The sequence below is a fragment of the Carassius carassius genome, chromosome 28, assembly GCF_963082965.1.
Source record: "Carassius carassius chromosome 28, fCarCar2.1, whole genome shotgun sequence".
Lineage (NCBI taxonomy): Eukaryota > Metazoa > Chordata > Actinopteri > Cypriniformes > Cyprinidae > Carassius > Carassius carassius.
The window spans coordinates 8,842,413-8,866,334 of NC_081782.1; the positions used below are offsets into that span (position 1 = coordinate 8,842,413).

Below are 23,922 nucleotides of genomic sequence, written 5' to 3' on the forward strand. Positions count from 1 at the left end.
AGCGATGTAAATTTATTTTAAGTGCAGTTTCTTGTTCTTAAAAATGGCTAAATGGCTATAGTCATTTTATCCTGCTACACTTTTATAATTAATCATAACACTACTATGTAAAGGGTTTTGTGGAATCTCTTGGCATAAACAGTAAAAAAAAAAACATATTTTACAAATATTTTACATTTTATTGATTTTCCTCCGTATATTTTTTAGCAGATTATTTCGTAATTCATGACTGTTCAATCCATAAACTATTGGATTCAAAAGTGGAGGCACTACAAAAATGAGCATTCCCATAATCTTTTGCAGATTGGTGTTTACATTTGAGGACCTGTGTGACAGAATGGTGAAACTTCCAGCAACCTCATACATGATGAAAATGACCAGTTGAGCAATGCAGGTGTTGATGGCCTTACTCTTTGCATCAGACCTACTCGTGATCAAGCAGGTAATCAGAATCTTCACATAGGAAAACACTTGAATGGAAACACTAATAATCTGCATGACGGCTGTTGTAAATAAGCCAAAGATGTTGTTAACTATAGTATTACCACAGGCCAACTTAACAAGAGAAGGGTTATCACAAAACACATTCAAAATGTTAGATCTGCATCTATAATTCCTTCCCTGCAAAGAAAAAAGCAAAACAATTAAAAAAAAGTCAAGGCCCCATACGAAAGCTACAATTCCCATCACAAACTTTGGTGTCATGAGAGCATTATATCGCAGAGGCATGCAAATGGCAATATAGCGATCAAAAGCCATGGCTGCCAGGATGAACAAAACACCACCTCCATACATGTGGAGCAGAAAACCCTGGAGAACACAGAGGGGATAGTATGTATTATTAGTTTCTGTCACAATGTCAGAGAGAACCTTGGGAAGCATGGAAGTAATTCCCACAAAATCATTCAGAGGGAGGCTGAACAAAATAACATAAATTGGCTTGTGGAGACTTTGTGTCAGAATAATGAGGAGCAACAGGGTCAGATTACAAAAAGCACCAAACATGTAGATGAAGATGCCAAAGATAAATATGGGATATTTTGCTCCTGGAGGGATGGAAAATGGATCCAGGGTCAGTTCAAAACTGACTATGATGGAAAAGTTCTCCATTTTGACTCTGGAATCTGTGGAATACAAGAAAAATAATGTGTTTACATTCATATCAATAAAACACCAAATTTCCCCTTAATGAATTGTAGAATAAAACATTTGTCAGCATATTACTCACTTCATCCACACTTCAAACCTCTACCAGCACTTCAGTTAGAAAAGACTGCAGTATGCTGATGTTGTCTTCTACAAATTCAAGCTGAAACTGTCTTATATAGACAGTCATCATACTGACATCATCCACATTATAACCCCTGAAGACGAATAATGCATAATACTTAATAATCACAAATACGACACAGATTCTCAAACAGACTTGACATATACATACAACCTAGGGAGGCCATCTGATCGTGGTTAAACATATTTGCAGTATTGAGCAGTGTGGCCAATCACAGACATATCTGATGGTTTCTTGAACACAATGACAAGAAATGTTTAAGTTAGAATCCACTGACCACTCAAAATGCTAAGTTTTTGTAAAGTGCTGAGTTCTCTAAGCTCGGGAATCCTCTCATTATAACAAAGTGTAGATATGATGTAAATAAGAGATTCATTGTGCTGTGTAAAGAGCTTATCTGACTGTTGCTAATTTGCAGACCTATTCCACTCAACAAAAAAATGTTGTATATCCATCTACAATGAAATAGAAATTTTCTTTTTATTTATTTTTATTTTTTTTAGCTTTTTAGCCTTTATAATCAACAATACGGTTGGTTATACATCAAGTCACCCCCTGAAAATTTATTTCATTTCAAATCATTTAACTAACCAGCTAATATTCATTAAGAATTTAGACAAAACATGTATTAATGTTATAATTAATTGTCTATTGGCAATATGTTTAATCTGTTATTTATTTCTATTTATTAAAAATAACAACATTTATTATCAATTTGCCACTTCAATAAATCAATTACTAAAAAAAAAATCACAGATCCCTTTACTCTTACCCAGGGCTGCTTCAATAAAATATGAAACCCTGCCCCCCTGGATTCAACGGAGACAAATGAAGTCAACTAGAAGCATGCACTTCCTGGGGGTCGAGCATACTGCACAGACTCAAACTGAGCTTGATGACGTAGATGTCACGTGAGCAACCTGTCTGACAATTGTAAGTCTTCTTATCGCTGTGCCAAGAGAAATCTGAATCACCCACTGAATGTTGCAGACGTTGTTGAATAATTTTGTCCAGTTGCTTTTATGGACTCTATGGGCTTCTCCCTTGACTTCATACCTCCACGTCCCCCCAATTGCCTCATAGACAGTAAAAGATTGCCTGCGAGCTTCTCCTCCTGTCCATACGGTAATTTCTCTACTGTGCGACAGAGAGTCGCAGGTTATGACGCAATCGTTAGCCTATTTTTACAAAAACTGCTTCTACGGGGCCATAATGTAATATACAAGGTAATGGAGCCTTTTATACATTTTTGTGTTTCTTTAGAAATAATGAATGGACAAATGGAGTCTTTAAACGCCTCAGATGTAAAGTTATTCGCTGTCAAAGTGACGCCAAAATGAATGGGAGTCAATGGAATGCTAACAGCAGGTGGGGGTCCGCTAGCCAATGGCGGCGCCAGGGCTGCTTCAATAAAATATGAAACCCTTATTGTGTTAGGGCCCAACACCTGGAATTTGCTTAGGGCTCCCAAATCACTAAGTCCGCCCCTTTTTTTTTTCTTGAAATGAAAAGAGTGGGATCTTTCCTTGTAATGAAATGAAAAGAGTGGGATCTTTAGGATACTGCATTTATTATAAAATGGACAAGCTGGCAGCTATGAAAGCAAGGCTGTAGGGCAATATAGGCCCTCCAGTAAAATAAATATGGGTTTGTATGCCATTACTGACATGCAGTGAAAAAATATATACCTAAAAATGGTAACTAAGGGTATATTACACTACAGCAATGTAATCAAAACAGAAAAGTTTTGGCATTTTTAAAAAAGTTTCACGTACAGACAACAATGTTGTCAAAAAATAATCCTCATTAAAATGTCACTTTCTAAAGAAACACTAAGCACCTGTGCACATACCTATTCTTAAAGTATTCATCATGCCTATAGACTGAACGTGTGATAAACATAGCATGACATAACAAATTCACATTTTTGAAGTTTACAGAGATGATTATGGTATAATTTTCAAAAACTTTTGAAACCCATTTTTAAAAATTGGCATTTTCATTCCCCCAAAAGTGCTGTTGTTTTGTAAATGAACAGCCAAAATTAATAAAACATCTTCCATTTTTATTTAATAACTGTGTGGTGTAAACCTAAAAACCTAAATTAACTGGTTTTATCGAAGTTAAAAAATATTATTTAATATCACCAAATTGATAGCAATACTACATTTATTTATACCATTAAAATTAATTTTATGGGTTAAATCAGAAGCGTGGATGTTTCCAGAGCACAAAGCGCTGTATTTAAAGTATGTAAAACAAAGTATGTTTAGTCTAAAAAATGTCTACATATGCTTTTGATTGTCTTCACTTGGAGGTCTAACCATGTAATTTTAAGAGATCAGATTTTGGATGGTAACATTTGAAATAAATTTACACATTGTTATTCAATGCTTAACATTCACTGGTACTTTAAGTTCATTGCATTAATAATAACAGTTGCACATTCATGTCATTATTGGTCCATGGGGACCTTTAGTAGGCCTATGTCAGTCTGATTGATGAGATCTGGAGGGATTTCATTAATGGCGTCCACTTGGTTTTGTCACATACAATAAACAACTTGATAATTAACTAATTGTGCCACTAATTGTGTTGATGTTAAGAGGTCAATATGAACAATGCCACTAACAATACCTTTGGGATGCCGAGCTTGACTGTAAGTTGTTTTTGTATTTAAAAATATACAAGGTTTGAATCAGAATAACTTTAAAAAGAAAAGAAGGGGCACATGATAAACATGCCCTTAGTAGGTACACTGTTTAAAATATTTTTGTTTTCTAATAGTAAGTCATTTATATATATTAGGGCTGTCAGTTTAATGTGTTAACTTAATTAATTAGTTATAAAAATAATAATAATAATAAGGTGATTAAGATATTTTAACTCAGTTAACACATGGCCCCGCCCCCAGAATTGTATGTCATCTTACATTTCAGAGAGTTGCCAAATATGATGCCAGACAATATTGCCATAAATGCAGTTATGCACTAAAATTCAAGATATTGGTGCAAAAATGCCCCTGTATGTGTTTTTTGTATCATATTTATATCATACCATATCACATGAGCAAGAAGAGCAGCAGACTATTACATGCATGCATGTCCTATTCGACAGCTCCAGGCACGTAGATGCGTCAGCCATCTTGCAATGGTCAACTTGACGTCATTCACCATACTGAAGTTTCTCAGAGAGCCATTGAGCCTTTCTATGCAGGATTGTAGCATTTTTTTTATATTCAGTGAATATTATGGTGAATGACATCCAGTTGACCATTACAATAAAGCGGATAGCTTACATATAGTGGCCCATAGAAACAGTCGCTAATGAGGCATCTACGTATATACTGCATATGATTACACAAGTGATGATTTTGTCCCGAATATCACAAGTTTAAATGTGATTTTATACAACAGTTCAGTTAATAAAAAGTTGATATTGTGTTATATTTTAAGAACAATATGATGTATTTATGCTCAATCTTGCAAATAATATTTTACCTTTAAAGTACACATTAAATCAAAACTGACTTTATTTACTTTACTAGCGCACATAGATACTCTTGATGTGAACAATTATTCTGTGCAAGTTAATCCACTGAAAAAAATGGCATTCATTTTCTGATGACGTCAGTTTGACCGCTTGAGATGAATATCCTTAACCACGCCCCTAAAACCATTAGTTTGGTATGAGAGAGAGACAGAGAGGAGGGGCGCAAAAATAAAACCATGCCCTCTATTCAATATTCCGTTTCAGCTGGAAATATGTCTCTACACTGAAATAAAGTCGGCAGCAACTTCTGATTCATTTTAAAGCCATAGCAGAATTGTTGTGCATCTCTGAGCAACACAGCGGTGTTTAGTTTCTGAATGAATCTGCATTTTGAATGAATCATGTGAATCAATGATTCAAAGGCCCAAGAGAGCCATTTACTTCTTTCCTGAATTAATCAGCCATTTGAACAAATCGACTAAAGACATTTACTGGCACCTGCCAGCAGATTTAGTTTATTATTTAGAGTATAATTGAATTAATAATAATAATAATAAAAACATTAAAGGTATAGTTTTAATGTATAGAATATTATAGTATACCCCAATTTTTTTTATGTCATCATTTACTCGTTTATGTCCCTCATGTCTTTTCAAACCTTTTCTTTAGTGGAACATAAAGGAAGGTATTTTGAAGACTTTTTGTAACAAAGCTGTTGTGGTTACCAAAGTCTTTCACTGCATGAACAAACAATACTGAGGTACTTCTCAAATTATCCCCTTTTGTGTTCCATATTTTTTGTAAGGCCGTTGTAGCCTTAATATTTATGTGTAATAATTTTATATTGTTGTTGAATCAAATAAAATATTTCTAAAGATACAATTTGCAATGTCTACTTCATACTTTCATTTAACACAAAAAAAATCTTTAAATAATCTTTTGTGGGTATTTTCATAGTCAAATTTATAATTTATTTTGCAATGAATTGTGATTAATTAAATTAATAAACTTAAACATCATGAAAATATTTACATGAAAAATGTTCATCAACTGACAGCCCTTCTATATATATATATGTGTGTGTGTGTGTGTGTGTGTGTGTGTGTGTGTGTGTGTGTGTGTGTGTGTGTGTGTGTGTGTGTTTATTTTTTTCTCATGCACTCAGCAGACAAACTTGTATCATTTTAAATATCCATTCTGAATTAGTGTCTATAAACAAAACAGAGCATGAGACTGCTATTTTACTTACAGAAATTATGTGTCTGACCTTTTTTGTTTGCATGACAAATGACAGAAGCAGACAGAACAAAGATTATCTACACCTTCTATTTTATTTATTCATTTTTTACACAAAAACTGATTGTTTCACACTGAAGTGACAGAAAACAATTTAGTCTTCATGAATACACAAACCCTGAAAACTGTATATTCAGAAAGTACCATAAAATGACAGGGCCTGGCTTTTGCCTAATGATAAATCATGTTTGTCATAAAATGCCATTCATGATAACAGATATCAGTTAACACTGAAAATGACATTATGCACTTCTGCATTCTCTATTATAAGTATGCCAATAAAGCAAGAAATTTGGAACAAAGCAAATAAAATATATTGTTTGTGCTTTTAATCTTCTGTTAATTTTCTCAAAAGTTGTAAAGGTTTTTTTCTGATGTGGTATTGTTCCCTTTAATTGGTTTGGAGTTTGTGGATTTATTATGATCACCTAATATTTGTCATTTTCTATATGATAACTGAGAAATAAAGAATTGTTACACTGGTGAATTTTTGTTGTTGTTCTTTTTATATAGCTTAACAATAATTTTATGAATATAGGTCTTGGCATTAATGTGAATCCATTCATTTTCCCTAAAGTGAAAATAGTTGTGCAATTGCCCTCTACTGACTACATATTAGAAATAGTTTATTGGAATTGTCTTTGAACATCAGCAAAAGGCTTTATAAGACATCTTGGCACAAACTGATATAACAAAACACATTTAAAAAGAGATTTTTCTGTGAAAGATTTTAAGGAAATGTTTTCGGATTTCATGGCTGTTCAGTCCATAAACAATTGGGTTCATAACAGGAGGCACCAAAAAAATAAGCATTCCCATAATTTTCTGCAGATTTGCATTAATATTTGAGAACCTGTGGGACAGGATGTAGAAAGTCACAACAATTTCAAACATGATGAAAATGACCAGTTGAGCAACGCAGGTGTTGATGGCCTTGCTCTTTGTGTCAGAACTACTTGTAACCAAGCAGGTAATCAGAATCTTCACATAAGAAAATACTTGAATGGAAACACTAATAATCTGCATAATGGCTGTTGTAAATAAGCCAAAAATGTTGTTAACTATAGTATTACCACAGGTCAGCTTAAAAAGAGAAGGGTTATCACAAAACACACTCACAATATGGGATCTACATCTTGACTGCATTCCCTGCAAGGAATACAGTGTACAAATTAATAAAAAGTCAAACCCCCATACAAGAGCCACAATCGCCATAACAACTCTGGGTGTCATTAGACTATTATATCGCAGAGGCATGCAAATGGCAATATAGCGATCAAAAGCCATGGCTGCCAGGATGAACAAAACACCACCTCCATACATGTGGAGCAGAAAACCCTGGAGAACACAGAGGGGATAGTATGTATTATTAGTTTCTGTCACAATGTCAGAGAGAACCTTGGGAAGCATGGAAGTAATTCCCACAAAATCATTCAGAGGGAGGCTGAACAAAATAACATAAATTGGCTTGTGGAGACTTTGTGTCAGAATAATGAGGAGCAACAGGGTCAGATTACAAAAAGCACCAAACATGTAGATGAAGATGCCAAAGATAAATATGGGATATTTTGCTCCTGGAGGGATGGAAAATGGATCCAGGGTCAGCTCAAAACTGACTATGATGGATAAATTCTCCATTATGACTCTGGAATCTGTGGAATACAAGAAAAATAATAGTATGTTTACATTCATATCAATAAAACACCAAATTTCCCCTTATTCAATTAAAAAAATAAAACATTTGATCCAGGTTCAGTTTAAAACTGACTATGATGGATATGTTCTCCATTATGACCCTGTGAAATCTTTGGAAAAGTAAATAATAATATCAAATTACCCCAAAATATCTTTATATAATATAACTTGACAGACAACACAATTAATGTTTCTCACCTCATCCAGTAGAAGAGACTACATTCAAGTGAAGTCAATTATGAAGGACAGTGAAACACATTTGTCTTATATAGACAACCATATTTCTGACATTACCTACATCTAAACCCCTGAAGACAGGAAAATTTGTGGGGGGAAAACCATGAAACTAAATGATGAAGAGTAGCGGGAGACTTGGGACTACCACAACAATCCCGAATACCTTAAATTAAACTGAAAAAGTAAGATATAAGCTATGTTTGTATGTTTTCTGAAATTATTTATACTGATCAGGGCAGCGTTTTCCAGAAGAATCATAGGCATGTACCGTAAGTAGATCATAGAAACCATTGATATAACCAGATCAGGTCAGTTAATTATCACTTTCAGTGAATCTCAAACATGGTTTGATGTCCTGTTTAAGTTGCATGTCGAAAAGAATGTCATATTATTTTAATCTACTGATAATTATGGCTATGTTGATTAGATTTCAATCAGGCCTAGCAGACATGAGGAACAGCTCCATTAGCAGAATATTGTTCTTTATTGGCTTCTGTTTTTCAATGAAGAACCATTACATCCATGGAATTTTCATTATAGGTAAGGGTGGCCATATGCACCGTTCATATGGGACACATTCTGGCCAGGATTTTAATATTGCCTAAAACATCCAAAGCAGTTTGACCAATAACATGCAGGTATTGTACATAATTGAGGGGCTGCGTGTTAGAAGGTGAGATTTACAGGGAACGATATATGCGCACGTGATTGTTCGGTGCGAGAGCGATTCGAAACGAAAGGAGCCGTCTGTTCTACTCTCTATAGCTCTAATGAATGTCACACAACAAATCTTTTCGTGTGCACCCGGCATTACTGGTAGCATAGCCCCTGCTGGTAGAGTCTGGAACTACACTCTAAAAAAAGGAGGTTATTTAAAGGTTCTTTACATTTACAGTAGTAACGGTTCTATTAAGAACCATAGAATACTGAAGAATCCTTTCATGCTGAAATTGTTCTTTGTGTTAGAGTTCAGGATTCTTTATTCCCGCCATTTTTGTTTTTTAAAAATCTATGTAAAATGAGTGTAAAAGCTCCTCATTACTGATTTTCTGGAGCTCAGCCATCCAAATACACAGATTCTACCATGATTAGAATGTTTACCATTTTGTTAGCATGAGTATCAAGTTACATGCATCTTTCTAGCATGTTGTTAGCATGATTTGCAAGCTACTAGCATGTTGTAAACATGATTATAGCATGATTAACATGTTACTAGAATGATTTTAACGTGATAAGCATGTTACTAGCATGTTGTTAGCATGTTTTCAAACAAGTTTATCAAGTTGTTAACATGTTTCTAGCATTATTAGAAAGTTACTAGCATGAGTATAGCATGATCAGCAAGTTACTAGCATGATTAGCATGTTACTAGCATGATTCTAGCATGTTTCTAACATGATTAGCAAGTTACACGCATGTTGTTTGCATGTTTATATGCTAATACAGTAAAAACCAGTTGATTCAGTCAAAAAAAAAAACTGCTAAAAACAGCTAAAACCAGCTTTGGCTGGTTGCCTAGTCTTAGCTGGTTTAAGTTGAAAATATCTGGGTTTAGCCTGGTTGGTCTTTTAGCAAGTATCACAGCTTGACCAGCGAAGACCCAGTCTGACCAGTTAAAAAGCTGCCATAACCACTTTAAAACCAGCCTAGCCTAGTAATACCAAACTCTGCTACTTCGCTTTGCTTCGTAGACAGAGTCTGGAAGGGCATTACTGACAAGTGTTTTCTTTCTCTTGTCTTGTCTGAAGTTAAAAATCATTGGTGTACCCGTAAGCCAATAACATAAGGTTTGGTTATGACGTGTGTTATGCGCCGGCTCAGCCGCCTCACACTTACATTTACATTTAATCATTTAGCAGACGCTTTTATCCAAAGCGACTTACAAATGAGAACAATAGAAGCAGTCAGGTCAACAAGAGAACATCAACAGTATACAAGTGCCATGACAAGTCTCAGTTAGTCTAGTATAGAACGCATAGGTAGTTTTTTTTTTTAATTAAAAGACAAGAAAAGGAAAAGTGCTAGTGTTAGTTGGTTAAGTGCAGGCGAAAAAGATGAGTCTTTAGCTGTTTCTTGAAAATGAGTAAAGACTCAGCTGTACGAATTGAGATTGGGAGGTCATTCCACCAGCTGGGCACAGTCCAGGAAAAGGTCCGTGAGAGTGATTTTGAACTTCTTTGGGATGGTACCACAAGGCGTCGATCACTTGCAGAGCGCAAACTTCTGGAGGGCACATAAGATTTAACCAATGAGTTTAGGTAAGTTGGTGCCGTGCCAGTGGTCGTCTTGTAGGCTAGCATCAGTACCTTGAATTTGATGCGAGCAGCTACTGGTAGCCAGTGTAACCTGATGAGGAGAGGAGTAACGTGAGCTTTTTTTGGCTCATTGAAGACAACCCTCGCTGCTGCATTCTGGATCAATTGCAGAGGCTTGACAGTACATGCAGGAAGGCCCGCTAGGAGAGCATTACAATAGTCCAGTCTGGAGAGAACAAGAGCTTGGACAAGAAGTTGGGTTGCTTGCTCTGACAGGAAGGGTTTAATCTTCCTAATGTTGTATAAGGCAAACCTGCAGGACCGGGTAGTTGTAGCAATGTGGTCTGTGAAGCTTAACTGAAGATCCATCACAACTCCTAGGTTTCTAGCTGTCCTCGAAGGAGTAATGGTTGATGAGCCCAGCTGTATAGAGAAGTTGTGATGAAGCAATGGGTTAGCTGGAATCACCAGGAGTTTTGTCTTCGTAAGGTTAAGCTGAAGGTGATGGTCATTCATCCAGCTAGAGATGTCACTCAGACAGGCTGAAATGCGAGCAGCTACCGTCGGGTCATCTGGTTGGAATGAGAGGTAGAGTTGGGTGTCATCAGCGTAGCAGTGATAAGAAAAGCCATGCTTCTGAATGACAGATCCTAATGATGTCATGTAGATTGAGAAGAGAAGTGGTCCAAGTACTGAGCCTTGAGGGACCCCAGTAGCAAGGTGGTGTGACTTTGAAACATCACCCCTCCAAGACACACTGAAGGATCTGTCAGAGAGGTAGGACTTAACCCACAGGAGTGCTGTTCCAGAGATGCCCATCTTTCTGAGGGTGGACAAGAGAATCTGGTGATTAACAGTGCCAAAAGCAGCAGAAAGGTCCAGTAAGATGAGTACCGAGGATTTTGAAGCTGCTCTTGCTAGTCGCAGGGCTTCAGTAACCGAGAGCAGAGCAGTCTCAGTTGAGTGGCCACTTTTGAAGCCAGATTGGTTGCTGTCCAGGAGGTTGTTCTGTACAAGGAACATAGAAAACTGGTTGAACACAGCTCGCTCAAGTGTCTTTGCAATGAATGGAAGAAGGGATACCGGTCTGTAGTTTTCAAGAAGCGCTGGATTAAGAGATGGTTTCTTGAGCAGTGGGCTTACCCGAGCCTGCTTGAATGCTGAGGGAAATGTTCCAGAGTGAAGAGAGGAGTTGATGTAGTAAGCGAACGTGAGTAATGATGTGAGTAAGCGAAGGTATGACTGAAGAAGAGATCGCTTGAAGGAGGTGAGTGGGGATCGGATCAAGTGGACAAGTAGTAGGATGATTGGACAGGAGAAGTTTGGAGACGTCCTTCTCTGAGAGTGGGGAGAAGGAGGAGAAAGAGTGTGCGTCGGTCATTGTGAAGTTGTCCTCAGTCTGCGGTGTGGAGAATTGGCCGCTGATGGATCTTGTCTTATTTGTGAAGAAAACTGCTAAGTCGTCCGCTGTAAGAGTCGATGGAGGAGGTGGTGGCGGCGGATTAAGAAGAGAAGAGAAAGTCTTGAAGAGTGTCCGAGCGTAACAACAGCTGTTAATTTTGTTGTGGTAGTAGGATGTTTTAGCCGTGAAGACATTTGCAGAGAAGGAAGAGAGGAGAGACTGATACAAACTGAGGTCTGTAGAGTTTCTTGATTTCTGACATTTCCTCTCTGCAGCCCTGAGTTTAGAGCGATGTTCACGGAGAACCTCAGACAGCCAGGGGGCAGATGGGGCAGTGCGTGCTGGTCTAGACAACAGTGGGGAAAAGTTGTCCAAGCAATATGTTAAAGTGGAGCAAAGAGTGTCCGTAGCGCTGTTCGTGTCCAGAGCAGAGAACTGAGAGAGTGCAGGAAGCGAGGATGAAACCACAGAAGATAGGCGAGATGGAGAGAGTGAGCGTAGGTTCCGTCGAAAGGTGACCTGCGTTGGAGTGTGAGGCACTTCAGGAATAAGTGATAGGTTAGCAGTAATGAGGAAGTGGTCTGAGGTGTGCAGTGGAGCAACTGAAGAATTGGCCACAGAGCAACAGCGCATGTAGATGAGGTCCAGTTGGTTGCCTGATTTGTGAGTCGCTGTAGTAGACACTAGCTTGAGATCAAATGAGGAGAGCAGAGTTCCACAGTAAACACAGGTATGCTGCGAATAAAAAGACACCAAGTGAGTTTTGCTGCCTCATTAAACTGATCCTGCATGAGAGCAACCAAGGGGGACACAATCACAATTATCGCCTTGCCGGACTTTGGCCTCCCCAGTTTCTCACTGACGATCGGTACTGCTCTTTGTTACATCTGTAATAAATTATTATGATTAAGTTACATGTGTCTATCTGTTACGTTTCTCTTCTAGACTGTATACTTTATACACTCACTCTTTATTGGTTGATTTGTTCTTTATAAAAATAAATAGAAAAACCAATGCAATATGTTTTTTATTGCACAGTTACATGATGTGTGGGTTTTAAGTCTGATTTTCTAATCAGTTTAATGTACTTTATTGGCATATATTGTGTGTACATTAAAGAATGTCACAAAATGAATAATTGCAATCACAGTAATATACAAGGTAATAATATGAAATGTTAAAATTCCCAGACAGCAATATAGTGTTGGCCCAGATTCGGCCCACATCTGGCCCGTGTGAAATCCATTCGGGCCGGATATGGTCCGACACTGCTTTCTGTCTGGGTAGGGTCTGGGCTATAATGCTCAGGTGTGGCTCAGATTTGGGGATTCTGGTTTACTTAAGGCTGAGAATTGGCACCAATAATAAAACCTGTTTTGGCCCAGATCAGGGCCAGCTAGGGCTGATTAACTGGCTGAGATTCGGGCTGGTTATGGCCCATGTGTGGCCCGAGTCTTTAATCCAGTTCTGAGCCACTTCTGGGCCGTCATTCTTTGCGGTACTTAGTCGAGGGAAAAGTCATTGTGTGGCCCGGATCTCGGCCAGAAGACATTTGTTATGTGGGATCCCGTGTCTCCATGTCCACTGTTGTTTTAGATTTCTCTAACATAAACTACAATCTTAAATTTGGCACTTACGCTTAGTTTAGCGTCTACGTCACGGCTCTCAGCCCGCCCTCTATTTGTTGATAGGACGGCTGTTGCGGAGCCGGAGGAAAACTGGGAGATGGTATGCTATCTTAGACTGAGTACAGAAGCGAACTGAAATTTAGCGGAAGTACGAAGTCTGACGTAGTCAGGCTAAAACCATGCTTGGAGACCAGCCAAAGCAGCCAATCAGCTTAGGCTGGTTTAAGCAGTTTTTCAGTAAGGAATTTTTAAGCTTAGCTATGGCAGTAGACAGCTTAAAAACTCCACATATCTTATTGTATAAAAGATTTCACACCCTCAATGAAAGTCTATGAGATTTTAGGTGGTTTTGATAGTCTGGTTTCTGAAAACCATAAGTTGGACCAGTAAGAAAAGATACACCACACTGAGTCAGACCGGTCTGAAGGTTTAACTCGAGTTAGGTCATTGTAGCTTGGAAGCTCTAGGAGAATATAATGTTTAAATTTTGGCTCAGAAGAATATTAATACGCTTAAATATTAGATCAGTAAGTTGTCCTTCTCAAGCCAATTTAATTATATGAACTACTTACCGAGGCATATATTTGTTAAGCCAATGAGACTATATTTTTTTATTTTTTTTTTACAAACGCCAGACCATTTCATCAACTTAAAATGTCTGATTTATGAGACCTGTGGGAGAGTCTATTAATGGCCTCTAGTTTTGTTTTGTCACTTACAAAAAACCCTTTGATAATAAACCTCTAGTGCTTCAAGACAATTCACCAGTTATCCAACACCCTAACTAAAAACACTGTTGCTAATAAAACCTTGGGGATTTATGTCAAACAGCTTATACTTGCAAGTGATCTCAATAATTTTTTAATCATAACCAAAACTTCTTAAACAACAGAGACTTTCTTAACAAAAGAACAATTTTTTTTTTTACAGTTTTGCTTTTATTAAATATTTCTATCATGAACTAATACATATCATTGTCAGACAATAGTAAACAAATTTGGTTCTAATGATAATGCAGATGAAAAGTTTTGTGGGAGTCACTGATCTAGCTCGTTTCTTCCATATATAATTATGTATCAATAACCCCATTTTACAGCACATTGTGGACACATCTCCTTTCTATGACAGTCTGATTATATTAATATACTTCTTAATACATTAGCATAGAGCTTCCTGGCCTTGATTTGGGAGTGTCAAGTTAGTTATATGTATTAAATGTGCCATAATGTGAAACACAGGTCTATCGGAATCCAGAATTCTCTAGACTTATGTCAATGTACCATGAAAACACTGACCCTACTGGGACTAAAGACCAAAGAGGAAACATATTAATTAAGTCTGTGAAACATTGGTCAAGGGAAAGCTGCTGTGAGTTGATTAAGACTGTAGGGAACAAGGGCCTGAATTTAATAAGCGAATTAAGCCTCAGGTCACTTTAAATGATGTAGAGTTACTGGTAGCATAGCCCAGGTTGCCCCTGCTGGTAGAGTTTGGAACTACACGCTGAAAAAAAGATGGTTCTTTAAAGGTTCTTTACATGTACATTAGTAACGGTTCTATTAAGAACCATAGAATAACGAAGAACCGTTTTATGCTGAAATTGTTCTTTGTGTTAGAGTTTACGATTCTTTATTCCCGCCCTTTTTGTTTTTTTAAATCTGTAACTGTCAAGCTCCTCATTACTGATTTTCTGGAGCTCAGCCATCCAAATACACAGACTGTCAACACACTCGCAACAGGTAAATGATTTCATTCTTTAATTTAAATACAAATTAACTTTAAAATTGTAACTGGTTTCCAAGCAAACATGTTCTTTTCTCTTTTTAGTTTTTTGTAAGCTAAGGATACTTCTCTTCTCCACTGAGTAATAACAGAGACATTGAATTTATAATACATATTGTTAGATTTTTTTTATTATTATTATTTAACACTAGGACTCTCTATTCTATTTCTATTTTTATCTACTTGTTTTCTTTTTAAATATTATTAAAAAATAATAATAATTGACCCTCTTACACTAGCTATATCTATTCTATTTCTTTTCCATCTATTATTACTTGGGTTTATGCATAAACATACCTAGGCACAAAAAAAGAATATTAAAGTTATCCCATGACTTTAAATAATTTTATTCTTTTAATATACTCAAGGGCTTACATTCTGTCCATTTTTGCATTTGGCCTTCATAGACATTACTGTTTTTACATAATCATATAGACAACTCTAAACTCAATTATGTATTTCAGATGCATCACGCCACAACCTCATCCTCTGCAGAAAGAAACTAACACTCAGTCACATCAAAATTATGGACTTAGCCATCATAGAGGATTGTGAAGATATTTCACTGGAACTTTCTTCATCACATATATTTTTAGTTTTTACTTTGTGTTTTACTTCTTTATGTATTTATTCATGTTCAGCGTCATCTGTCAACTGTTGTTAAGAGCACTGACATTTTTGCTACAATTTCACTACACTTAAAAAAAAAAAAAAGGCTCATTACTGATTTTTTGACCTTAGCCAAAAAAACATAAACACACTCTAAACAGGTAAATGATTTATTTTACTAAAATGTCTATTATTTTTTTCTTTCAAACTGTGTAACTGGTTTCCTTCCAGTCATGTGTTTTTATCTTTTTAGTTTAAGAGAACATGTAAGTGCGTCCAGCTCTGCAAGTAAGTAACAATGATATAGAATTTATGGTTTATATTGTTCGAATTTATTTTTATTTTTTTATTTATTACTTGCGTTTTATTTATTACTATGCATAAACATAACATTGTGAAGTGCTCACAAACTAATTTCGGCCTTCATAAACATAATTGTTTTTACAACCCGAATTCCGGAAAAGTTGGGACGTTTTTTAAATTTTAATAAAATGAAAACTAAAGGAATTTCAAATCACATGAGCCAATATTTTATTCAAAATAGAACATAAATAATGTAGCAAATGTTTAAACTGAGAAATTTTACACTTTTATCCACTTAATTAGCTCATTTAAAATTTAATGCCTGCTACAGGTCTCAAAAAAGTTGGCACGGGGGCAACAAATGGCTAAAAAAGCAAGCAGTTTTGAAAAGATTCAGCTGGGAGAACATCTAGTGATTAATTAAGTTAATTGATATCAGGTCTGTAACATGATTAGCTATAAAAGCTTTGACACAACATGCTCTTTTTGTTGTTTTTTATAAAAAACCTTGATAGACGATATAAGATATTATAAAACCAGGCATACACCTACACCATAAAGCGTCTTTTTTACTTTGACAACAATTAAAAATAGTCATGTACTTTGATTAAGTGCTTTTTTATGTTTTATTCATAAATGATTTTTGGAGTGGCTTCTTAGTAACTGTGTAAAACAACTTGCTTTTCCTGTCTGCTGCAAGGAGTAATAGAGTCACATGATTAACTCAAAATATGTTAGTGATCATGAAGTAAAGCATTCAAGACATTTACCAGGCCATTTCTGCAATTGTGTCAAATAGGAATGTAAAAAAAAAATTGCAGTACATTAGACCTTTGTGAGTGGAACTAATTGTTTCTAAATGTGATGTGAATTGTTTCTAAAAGTGCTGCATGTTGACCTGTAAATAGTTAATTTCAAGTATTGAATGGAGGATCATTTTACAAGGAAAAGCAATACAGGACTTCGTGAAGTAATTTTCTGTTGCAGTATCTTCAGTAAGCCTCTTGAGTTTATTAGAGTCTAGGGAACACAATAATTGGCCCTCTTGGATCTCTTGGCCTGTATTGTTTTGTTGTTACAGTATCGGTTTGCAGCAAGATTATTGCCATAACTGTTCTGTATGACTGTATGGCATTTCTAAAAACAAAAGTATGAAAATAAAATAATTTAATAATAAAACTAGCAACAACATTGTGCAACATCATCAGACTTGAAAATGTGTGCCTCAAAATATTGGGTTGTACATTAATTCATCATTTGTGGTGATGTTTTCAATCATCAAATGTCTAATCTTCAGCCAGATTTTCCACAAAAAAAAAATCATACGTCTATTAATTCAGATTACTATTTTAAGAAAATCTTTTGCTTATTAAAAAGATTGTTTAAAAAAAATACAACATTATACAATTTTAATACCCTCTTGTTATGTAATATTGTGGATTGGAATATCTTGCATTGACAAACATTCAAAAATAATGAGGTGAGTGGATTATTTCGTTCTTCAGCGTCCTCTAGCGGAAGTAGTTTGCTATTACAAATTAGGTTTTGGCAAAGTTATCTGGTGATTGTCTGTGGTTCACTCTTTTTTCTTACCTGTTAATATGAATTTCATGAGTTTTATAACTTTTTTGTTTGTTTGTCTGTTTGTTTGTTTGTTTGTTTGTTTGTTTTGTTTGTACTTTTTTAGTGATTAACTTGTTCTGACACTACAATAACATCATGCCGGGTGATTGGTACAGTAACGTAATACACGGACAGCTTTGTGTCTTCAGAATTTAGCAGAAATCAATATATGCTCCTGTATCACCCTCGCTGTCACTTCTACAGGCCTGCACCTTTAAAAAACAGGCAATGGCCACTTTGTAACCTGATCAAGGCTTGAATAAATGATGGAGCAGTATCTGGGTTCACTATTGCCACGGTTGTTGCTGTTTGCATTTCTAAGGACAGAAACCAGCTGAACAAAGATAATCAGGCTGAAAGACATTTAAACAGCATCTTGCTATTACTGACCCTAAGGATGAATCCTGAGTAGTAAGTAGTTTTGGCTCTCAAGATTGCTTGTGTACATTATTGTGGTGCTAGTTTGTCCTTTTGTTTACAGTATATTGTTTTGCTAACAGTGCAACGAATAGAGGAGGCCTCTAATTTGTGCCATTTATCTTAGTATTATAAATTTTGCCCCAAAATAATAGGTGAATAAAAATGCATGAATGCCCAGTACAGTAACATGTTAGTAATATCATAATGTTTTTCTCAGTGACTACCTGTTCAAGTTGTTGCTGATTGGGGACTCTGGTGTAGGAAAGTCGTGTTTACTTCTACGGTTTGCTGTAAGCTAAATATTTTACCCGTAATATTCTGTTTAAAAGTTCTTCAGTGAATCATTTAAAGTAGATGACCCAAAAATGTCAATTCTTTCTATTATATACTCACTATACTGATGTTTCAAATCTATGTGCCGGTTGTTTTTATCAATGTAAAATTATTTTACAATTATTAACAATGTAGATTTTTTTTTAAGAATCTGTCATGGAAGAAACGATATGATAATTCTGTTGATGACACAATTATTCTAACAGGATGACACCTATACAGAGAGCTACATTAGCACTATTGGAGTGGATTTTAAAATCAGAACTATTGAAATGGAGGGGAAGACTGTTAAACTGCAGATTGTGAGTAAAGACATTACAGACATTTATATACATTTATATTCCGACTAAGTTAGTTGGTTTGTGTCAGGCATGTGTTGCTTTTTATTTTTTTATTTTGATCTGTTAGATCTGTTTTAAACAAACGCTTGTTGAACAAGACGTTTAAAAGAGAATTATTTTTGTAAAGTGACAAAAACTAATAATATGCTGGCATTGTTTTGCAAATAACATATGTGCTGTTAATTTTTTCATGTTTCTCTCTCCTAAAGTGGGATACAGCAGGGCAAGAGCGATTTCGAACAATAACATCCAGTTATTATCGAGGGGCACATGGGATTATAATTGTCTATGATGTCACAGAGCTGGTAATACTATTGAATATTACAAAATGATATAAAGTTTTGGGAATAGAGAATGTTTAATGGAGTTCTTTGCTTTTTCAGGAGTCTTTCAACAATGTGAAGCAATGGTTAGAAGAAATTGACCGCTATGCCTGTGAAAATGTCTCCAAGTTGTTAGTCGGTAATAAGAGTGATCTTGCCTCAAAAAAGGTGGTAGACTTTACCACAGCAAAGGTAAGCACACTCTGCTAATGCAAATTTATGGTAAAGTCTGCTCTACAGAAATGGCAGATCCAAGCAATTATTTGAACTTTCATTTGCACTGTTTACAGGAATTTGCTGAGTCACTCAAAATCCCATTCCTGGAGACGAGTGCCAAGAACGCAAACAACGTAGAGAAGGCATTTTTAACAATGGCCTCTGAAATCCAGAAGAGGATCGGGACAGACAGCGTTCAGAATGAAGCAGTTAAAATGGGATCCAAAATAAACAGTGCCCCCTTATGGCCTGGTGGAGAGAAGTCAGTGGCTGAGGAGGTCAGCTCTTGTTGTTAGTGCTCAGTATCTTTTAATATTTTTGTTTATCATTTTATGTGTTTCTCTTTTTCCTTCTTTTTCATTCTGAATATTAAATAAGTCATTGATTTTATGTTTCCATGAGCTAATGAAAGTTTTACATGCCTTTTCTGTAAATCAAGCATGCACTGTTTTATGTTAAGTGCTCTTTTCTCTTTTTTGGTGATGGACCAAGCCTGTTAGCATACACAACCTCTTATCCTCTTTTAATCTCTTATGCTGCATTTATGTGATGAAAAATACAACAAAACAGTAATATTGTGAAATATTATTACAATTTAAAATAATTTATTTTCTGTTTTAATATATTTTAGAAATGTAATTTGTTTCTGTGATGTGTGGGGTATTGGACCCCACGTTGATCTAATGCAGTAGCCTTGTTAAAAGAAGCAACACTAAGAAATCTTAGAGAAGTTCAGCTTAAAATATGTTTACTTTTCAATTTCTCAAAAAAAAAAATGTATATACATTTAAAAAAGTAAGCTTTTTATGAGTGTCAAGCAATCTCTCACTGTGTATTGCATATACAGAAGCATTTGCACTGCATTTGAATCTAAATAAACACTCAGATCAACCTAATGTGCAAGTATTACATGCGCAGATAAAGCAATGGCCCAAGAGTTGCTGTGCATGACACTGTCATTGTCTCATGAAATAGTAATGAAATACTCATTATCTCATCTCATTACTGAAAAAAAAGTCAAGTAATAATACAATTAAGGAGATGTAATATACATGATGTGATGGTCATATCTGGACATTTAGCTGAATATATAATATTCATTTTTATGATATTTCAAAATTTTTGAAAGTTGTGCATCTTGATTTATAATAAAAGCTCTGAAAGGGTTCAACTTTTTTAAGTCAAGCATTGCAAGCATTTGAATCAAACACAAAATGCACTGAACATTACTACACGACAAAACAACTCAACGCTAACAAGCTCAGCTGACAAGATCACAACATAGTATTCAATCACTAAAAGTTTTAGGCCTGTTTCACATATCCTGTGGGCTCATTTTGAGCTACTACAATAGTAGAAAGACTTATACAGACACCTCTAAAACACAATGCAATGCATAATTAAAAATACAGAATTTCTGTAAGTAAGTTTAAATAAAGTATTTCCTTTAAAAACACGTGTCTTTTTTCAAACAAATAGGTCGCTCCATCATTTTATGTTGCTCTAATTCAAAAGTTTCTATTTCAAAATATTTTTTCTGCTGATTTCAGCATGAAGTGCTCCAAAAGTTGACTTTCAGTGCTTCTTCTTGGCCGCAGAACTGCCTGTATGCATTGTGAAAGTTGTTACTTGTTAATATGGTCAGGGTGTGTGAAACAGGCCTCAAACTGAAATTTACAATGAGCTTATGTAACAAGAGAAAATAAAAACCATCAATACACATTACAACCAGGACTTTTTGCCAGTAAATCTAGCCATGTTGGCCAATTTCAGCCTCATGCATTCCCTCTCCTCTGGGTTCCTCTTTGAGGTGCATTCAAGAGTGGAGTCAGTCTCAAAGGAAATGGCTGGGCCGTGTGAAAGCAAAGCCGTCGCCGTCTTTTCCTCAGACAAGGTGGTTGTGGGGGACTGCAGGACCAGCCTGCTCCGCATTGAATGTCTCAGGCGTAGCAGCAAAGGCCTGCTTTGAGAATACAGCTCCCTCTCTGGCCTGATGCACAGGAAGCAGGCAGCACACAAAATGCGGAAAATGTAGATCCATCCGAGGTAGTGAAGCTCCACAATGTTCAGGAGAAAACAACCCAGGCTAATGCTAAACATAAAATTAAGGAAAATGGTCTTTTCCGTGGCTCGCGACACAAAACAATCAGTCCGTGTCAGACAAGGGTACGTTTGACATCTAAACAAATGAGGCACCTCAAATCCAAACAGGTAGTACTGACCAACAAGAAATGTGATCTCTAGGACGGAGCGGATCAAGACGTGAACAATATAGATGAGGAGAACCTGACTGGAGAGTGTGGTTGGATCCTTGCCCTCCTTTCCGAAATCATCCTGCAGGAGACTTTGCTCTATGCTATCCTCATCCTGACCACTCCATTCTTCTCCCTGGTGTCCATATCCCAGTCTGACACGGTCCCCTTCCAGCTGCCCAGAATAGTCTCCCACGGAGTCCTTAGTCTCTGCCTGGACCCTCTCTGTCTCCATTTTCTCGTCTTTGGTGATTTTGTGCAGCACATAGATTATGTAGAAGATGGAAGGTGTTGAGACCAGCACAATCTGGAAGACCCAGAAGCGCAAATGTGAGACAGGGGCGAAAGTGTCATAGCAGACATTGTTGCAGCCCGGCTGCAGCGTATTGCAGGTAAACTTTGACTGCTCGTCGCTGTACACAGCATCTCCAACAAGGGTCACCAGCAGGATGCGAAAGATCAGAAGCACCGTCAGCCAGATCTTACCGATTACCGTTGAATGATTCTGAACCTCTGTTAGAAAGCGGCCCAGAATTGACCAGTCAGCCATTTTTTTAATCTGGAAAAATAAGGAAATAGTGGAAAGGCAAAGATTTTATGTTATGTTGTTATCTAGTATATTATATAAAAAAAAAATTCTTGAAAGAATAGTTTACCCAAAAATGTAAATTTGCTGAAATTTGCTCACCCTCAAGTCATCAAAGATGTAGATGAGTGTATTTCTTCATCTGAACAGATTTGGAGAAATTTTACATCACTACATCATCCTTACATCACTTACTAACTAACTAACAGATCCTCTGCAGCGAATGGGTGCCATCAGAATAAGAGTTAAAATAGTTGATAAAAACAATATAATCTACAACATGACTTAGTTCATCAATCAATATTTTGTAAAGAGAAATAAAAAAAAAAACAAATCTGTTCCGATAAATACACTCTACTGCATCATGAATGTCCTAAGGCTATAATTTTCAGCAAATTTTCATTTTTGTGTAAAATTTTCCTTCAAGAAAGTTAAATAATCTACTCTTTAGGCAAATTAAAAACAATATTCCAGAAAATGTTAATTTGTGATGCCAACATGTTGATTTATGTTGATTTAAGTTCTTCCTCATGAATGTTTCATGTTTTAAATGTATTTTAGGTTAATCTAATTGCTTGATTGTGTCATCTACATTGAGGTGAATCTAGATAAATTTGTCAAATCTCTCAATTATCCTGAATTATCCTTATATCCTCTTTACAGTCATTATTTAATTTGGTAGGACAATAAAATGCCTCAATCATTTAATTAAATTGTACGACATCATGACCATTACATTGATTAATCTAATAAAACAGACAAGAAAAAAACACTTACCTATGGATAATTTGTACACAAAGATGGCATTGCCAAAATTTGCATTGCTACATTTGAAAAACGGTCTGCTTGTCACCAGGAAAAGACCTCAGTGTGTGAGCTGGGGGAAACGGGCTGACCACAGGCATCTATCCAAACCCTCATTGTACTGTATTCAGACAAAGAGTCCCAATGTACAATGTCACAAAGATTTAAAAATACAATGGGATGCAGCATCTCTGAATGTCCGTGAACAGTCAAACAAATTGTTCAAAAGAACCTGCTGGAATGGAGAAACAATGCTAATTCATGAGAGATTTTGTCCTATACCTGCTCTGGGAGTGTGAAAACTAATGAAATTATTTTCTGCATGATAAATATTTAAACACAATATGAAAATAAACAACATTTAATCTGTACTGACCCATTCACTCATCTTTTTCTTATTTAATTATTGAAAAAAAAATGTATTATAAACACGACATAATATTTCATCCTTTGGGTAAAAACAAGCAAAACAACAGTCTTTTAATATAATAATAATTCAGTCATGAAAATTCTAATTAGAGTTTTGGGGAAAATGTAATTCTGTGAAATCTTTTGAATTAAGAATATAAATATGCTTTAAAATTTAGTTTTCAAGCGCAATGCAACATTTCAAAATCATAGTAGACTAAAGGTTTATAACCTTAAAGTTACAGTTGCATCTGCTGTACTATAAAATGAAAAAAAAAAAACTGCAAGCAAACAAAAGACAGACAGATGCATTTTACAGCTAACATTTTGCACATTGTGCAAAGGCTAGGCAACCTCACCATCTGCCCCTGACACATAATATCCAGAGTAAAACATAATTTGTGCCGCCTCGACATCTGTCTTGGTTACTCCATATACATAATATTAATATTTTGCATTTGGTCCTCTCACTTAATTCACACCAAAACTGGATGTCTGTTTACTTTATAATTTGTTGTACATGTGTATGTCTATGTTTGTATGTTTATTATTTCTTGTATATTTCACGCACACATATTTATATATATAAAGAGAGCATACATACATACATACATACATACATACAT

General features: G+C 35.9%; 4 protein-coding genes and 1 long non-coding RNA gene across 5 annotated transcripts in view; 2 read left to right on the forward strand and 3 right to left on the reverse strand.

Annotated features, from left to right (window-relative positions):
* LOC132108398 (uncharacterized) overlaps positions 1–23,922 on the forward strand; it is a 143,169-nt gene that overhangs the window by 68,325 nt on the left and 50,922 nt on the right. The window lies entirely within an intron of this gene.
* Positions 172–1,118, reverse strand: LOC132108397 (olfactory receptor 52B2-like). The gene has a single exon (XM_059515106.1). It carries the CDS (start codon positions 1,108–1,110, stop codon positions 172–174), a length of 939 nt encoding a protein of 312 aa, XP_059371089.1. The 5' UTR covers positions 1,111–1,118.
* On the reverse strand, positions 6,782–7,717 carry LOC132107548 (olfactory receptor 52J3-like). The gene has a single exon (XM_059513663.1). The coding sequence runs from the start codon at positions 7,715–7,717 to the stop codon at positions 6,782–6,784; it is 936 nt and encodes a 311-aa protein (XP_059369646.1).
* Positions 17,641–19,675, forward strand: LOC132107859 (ras-related protein ORAB-1-like). The gene is made up of 6 exons (XM_059514162.1): positions 17,641–18,024; positions 18,251–18,323; positions 18,573–18,668; positions 18,917–19,012; positions 19,091–19,222; positions 19,321–19,675. Exons 1-6 carry the CDS (start codon positions 18,011–18,013, stop codon positions 19,540–19,542), a joined length of 633 nt encoding a protein of 210 aa, XP_059370145.1. The 5' UTR covers positions 17,641–18,010; the 3' UTR covers positions 19,543–19,675.
* Positions 20,670–22,048, reverse strand: LOC132107858 (gap junction delta-2 protein-like). Its single transcript, XM_059514161.1, has one exon. It carries the CDS (start codon positions 22,046–22,048, stop codon positions 20,969–20,971), a length of 1,080 nt encoding a protein of 359 aa, XP_059370144.1. The 3' UTR covers positions 20,670–20,968.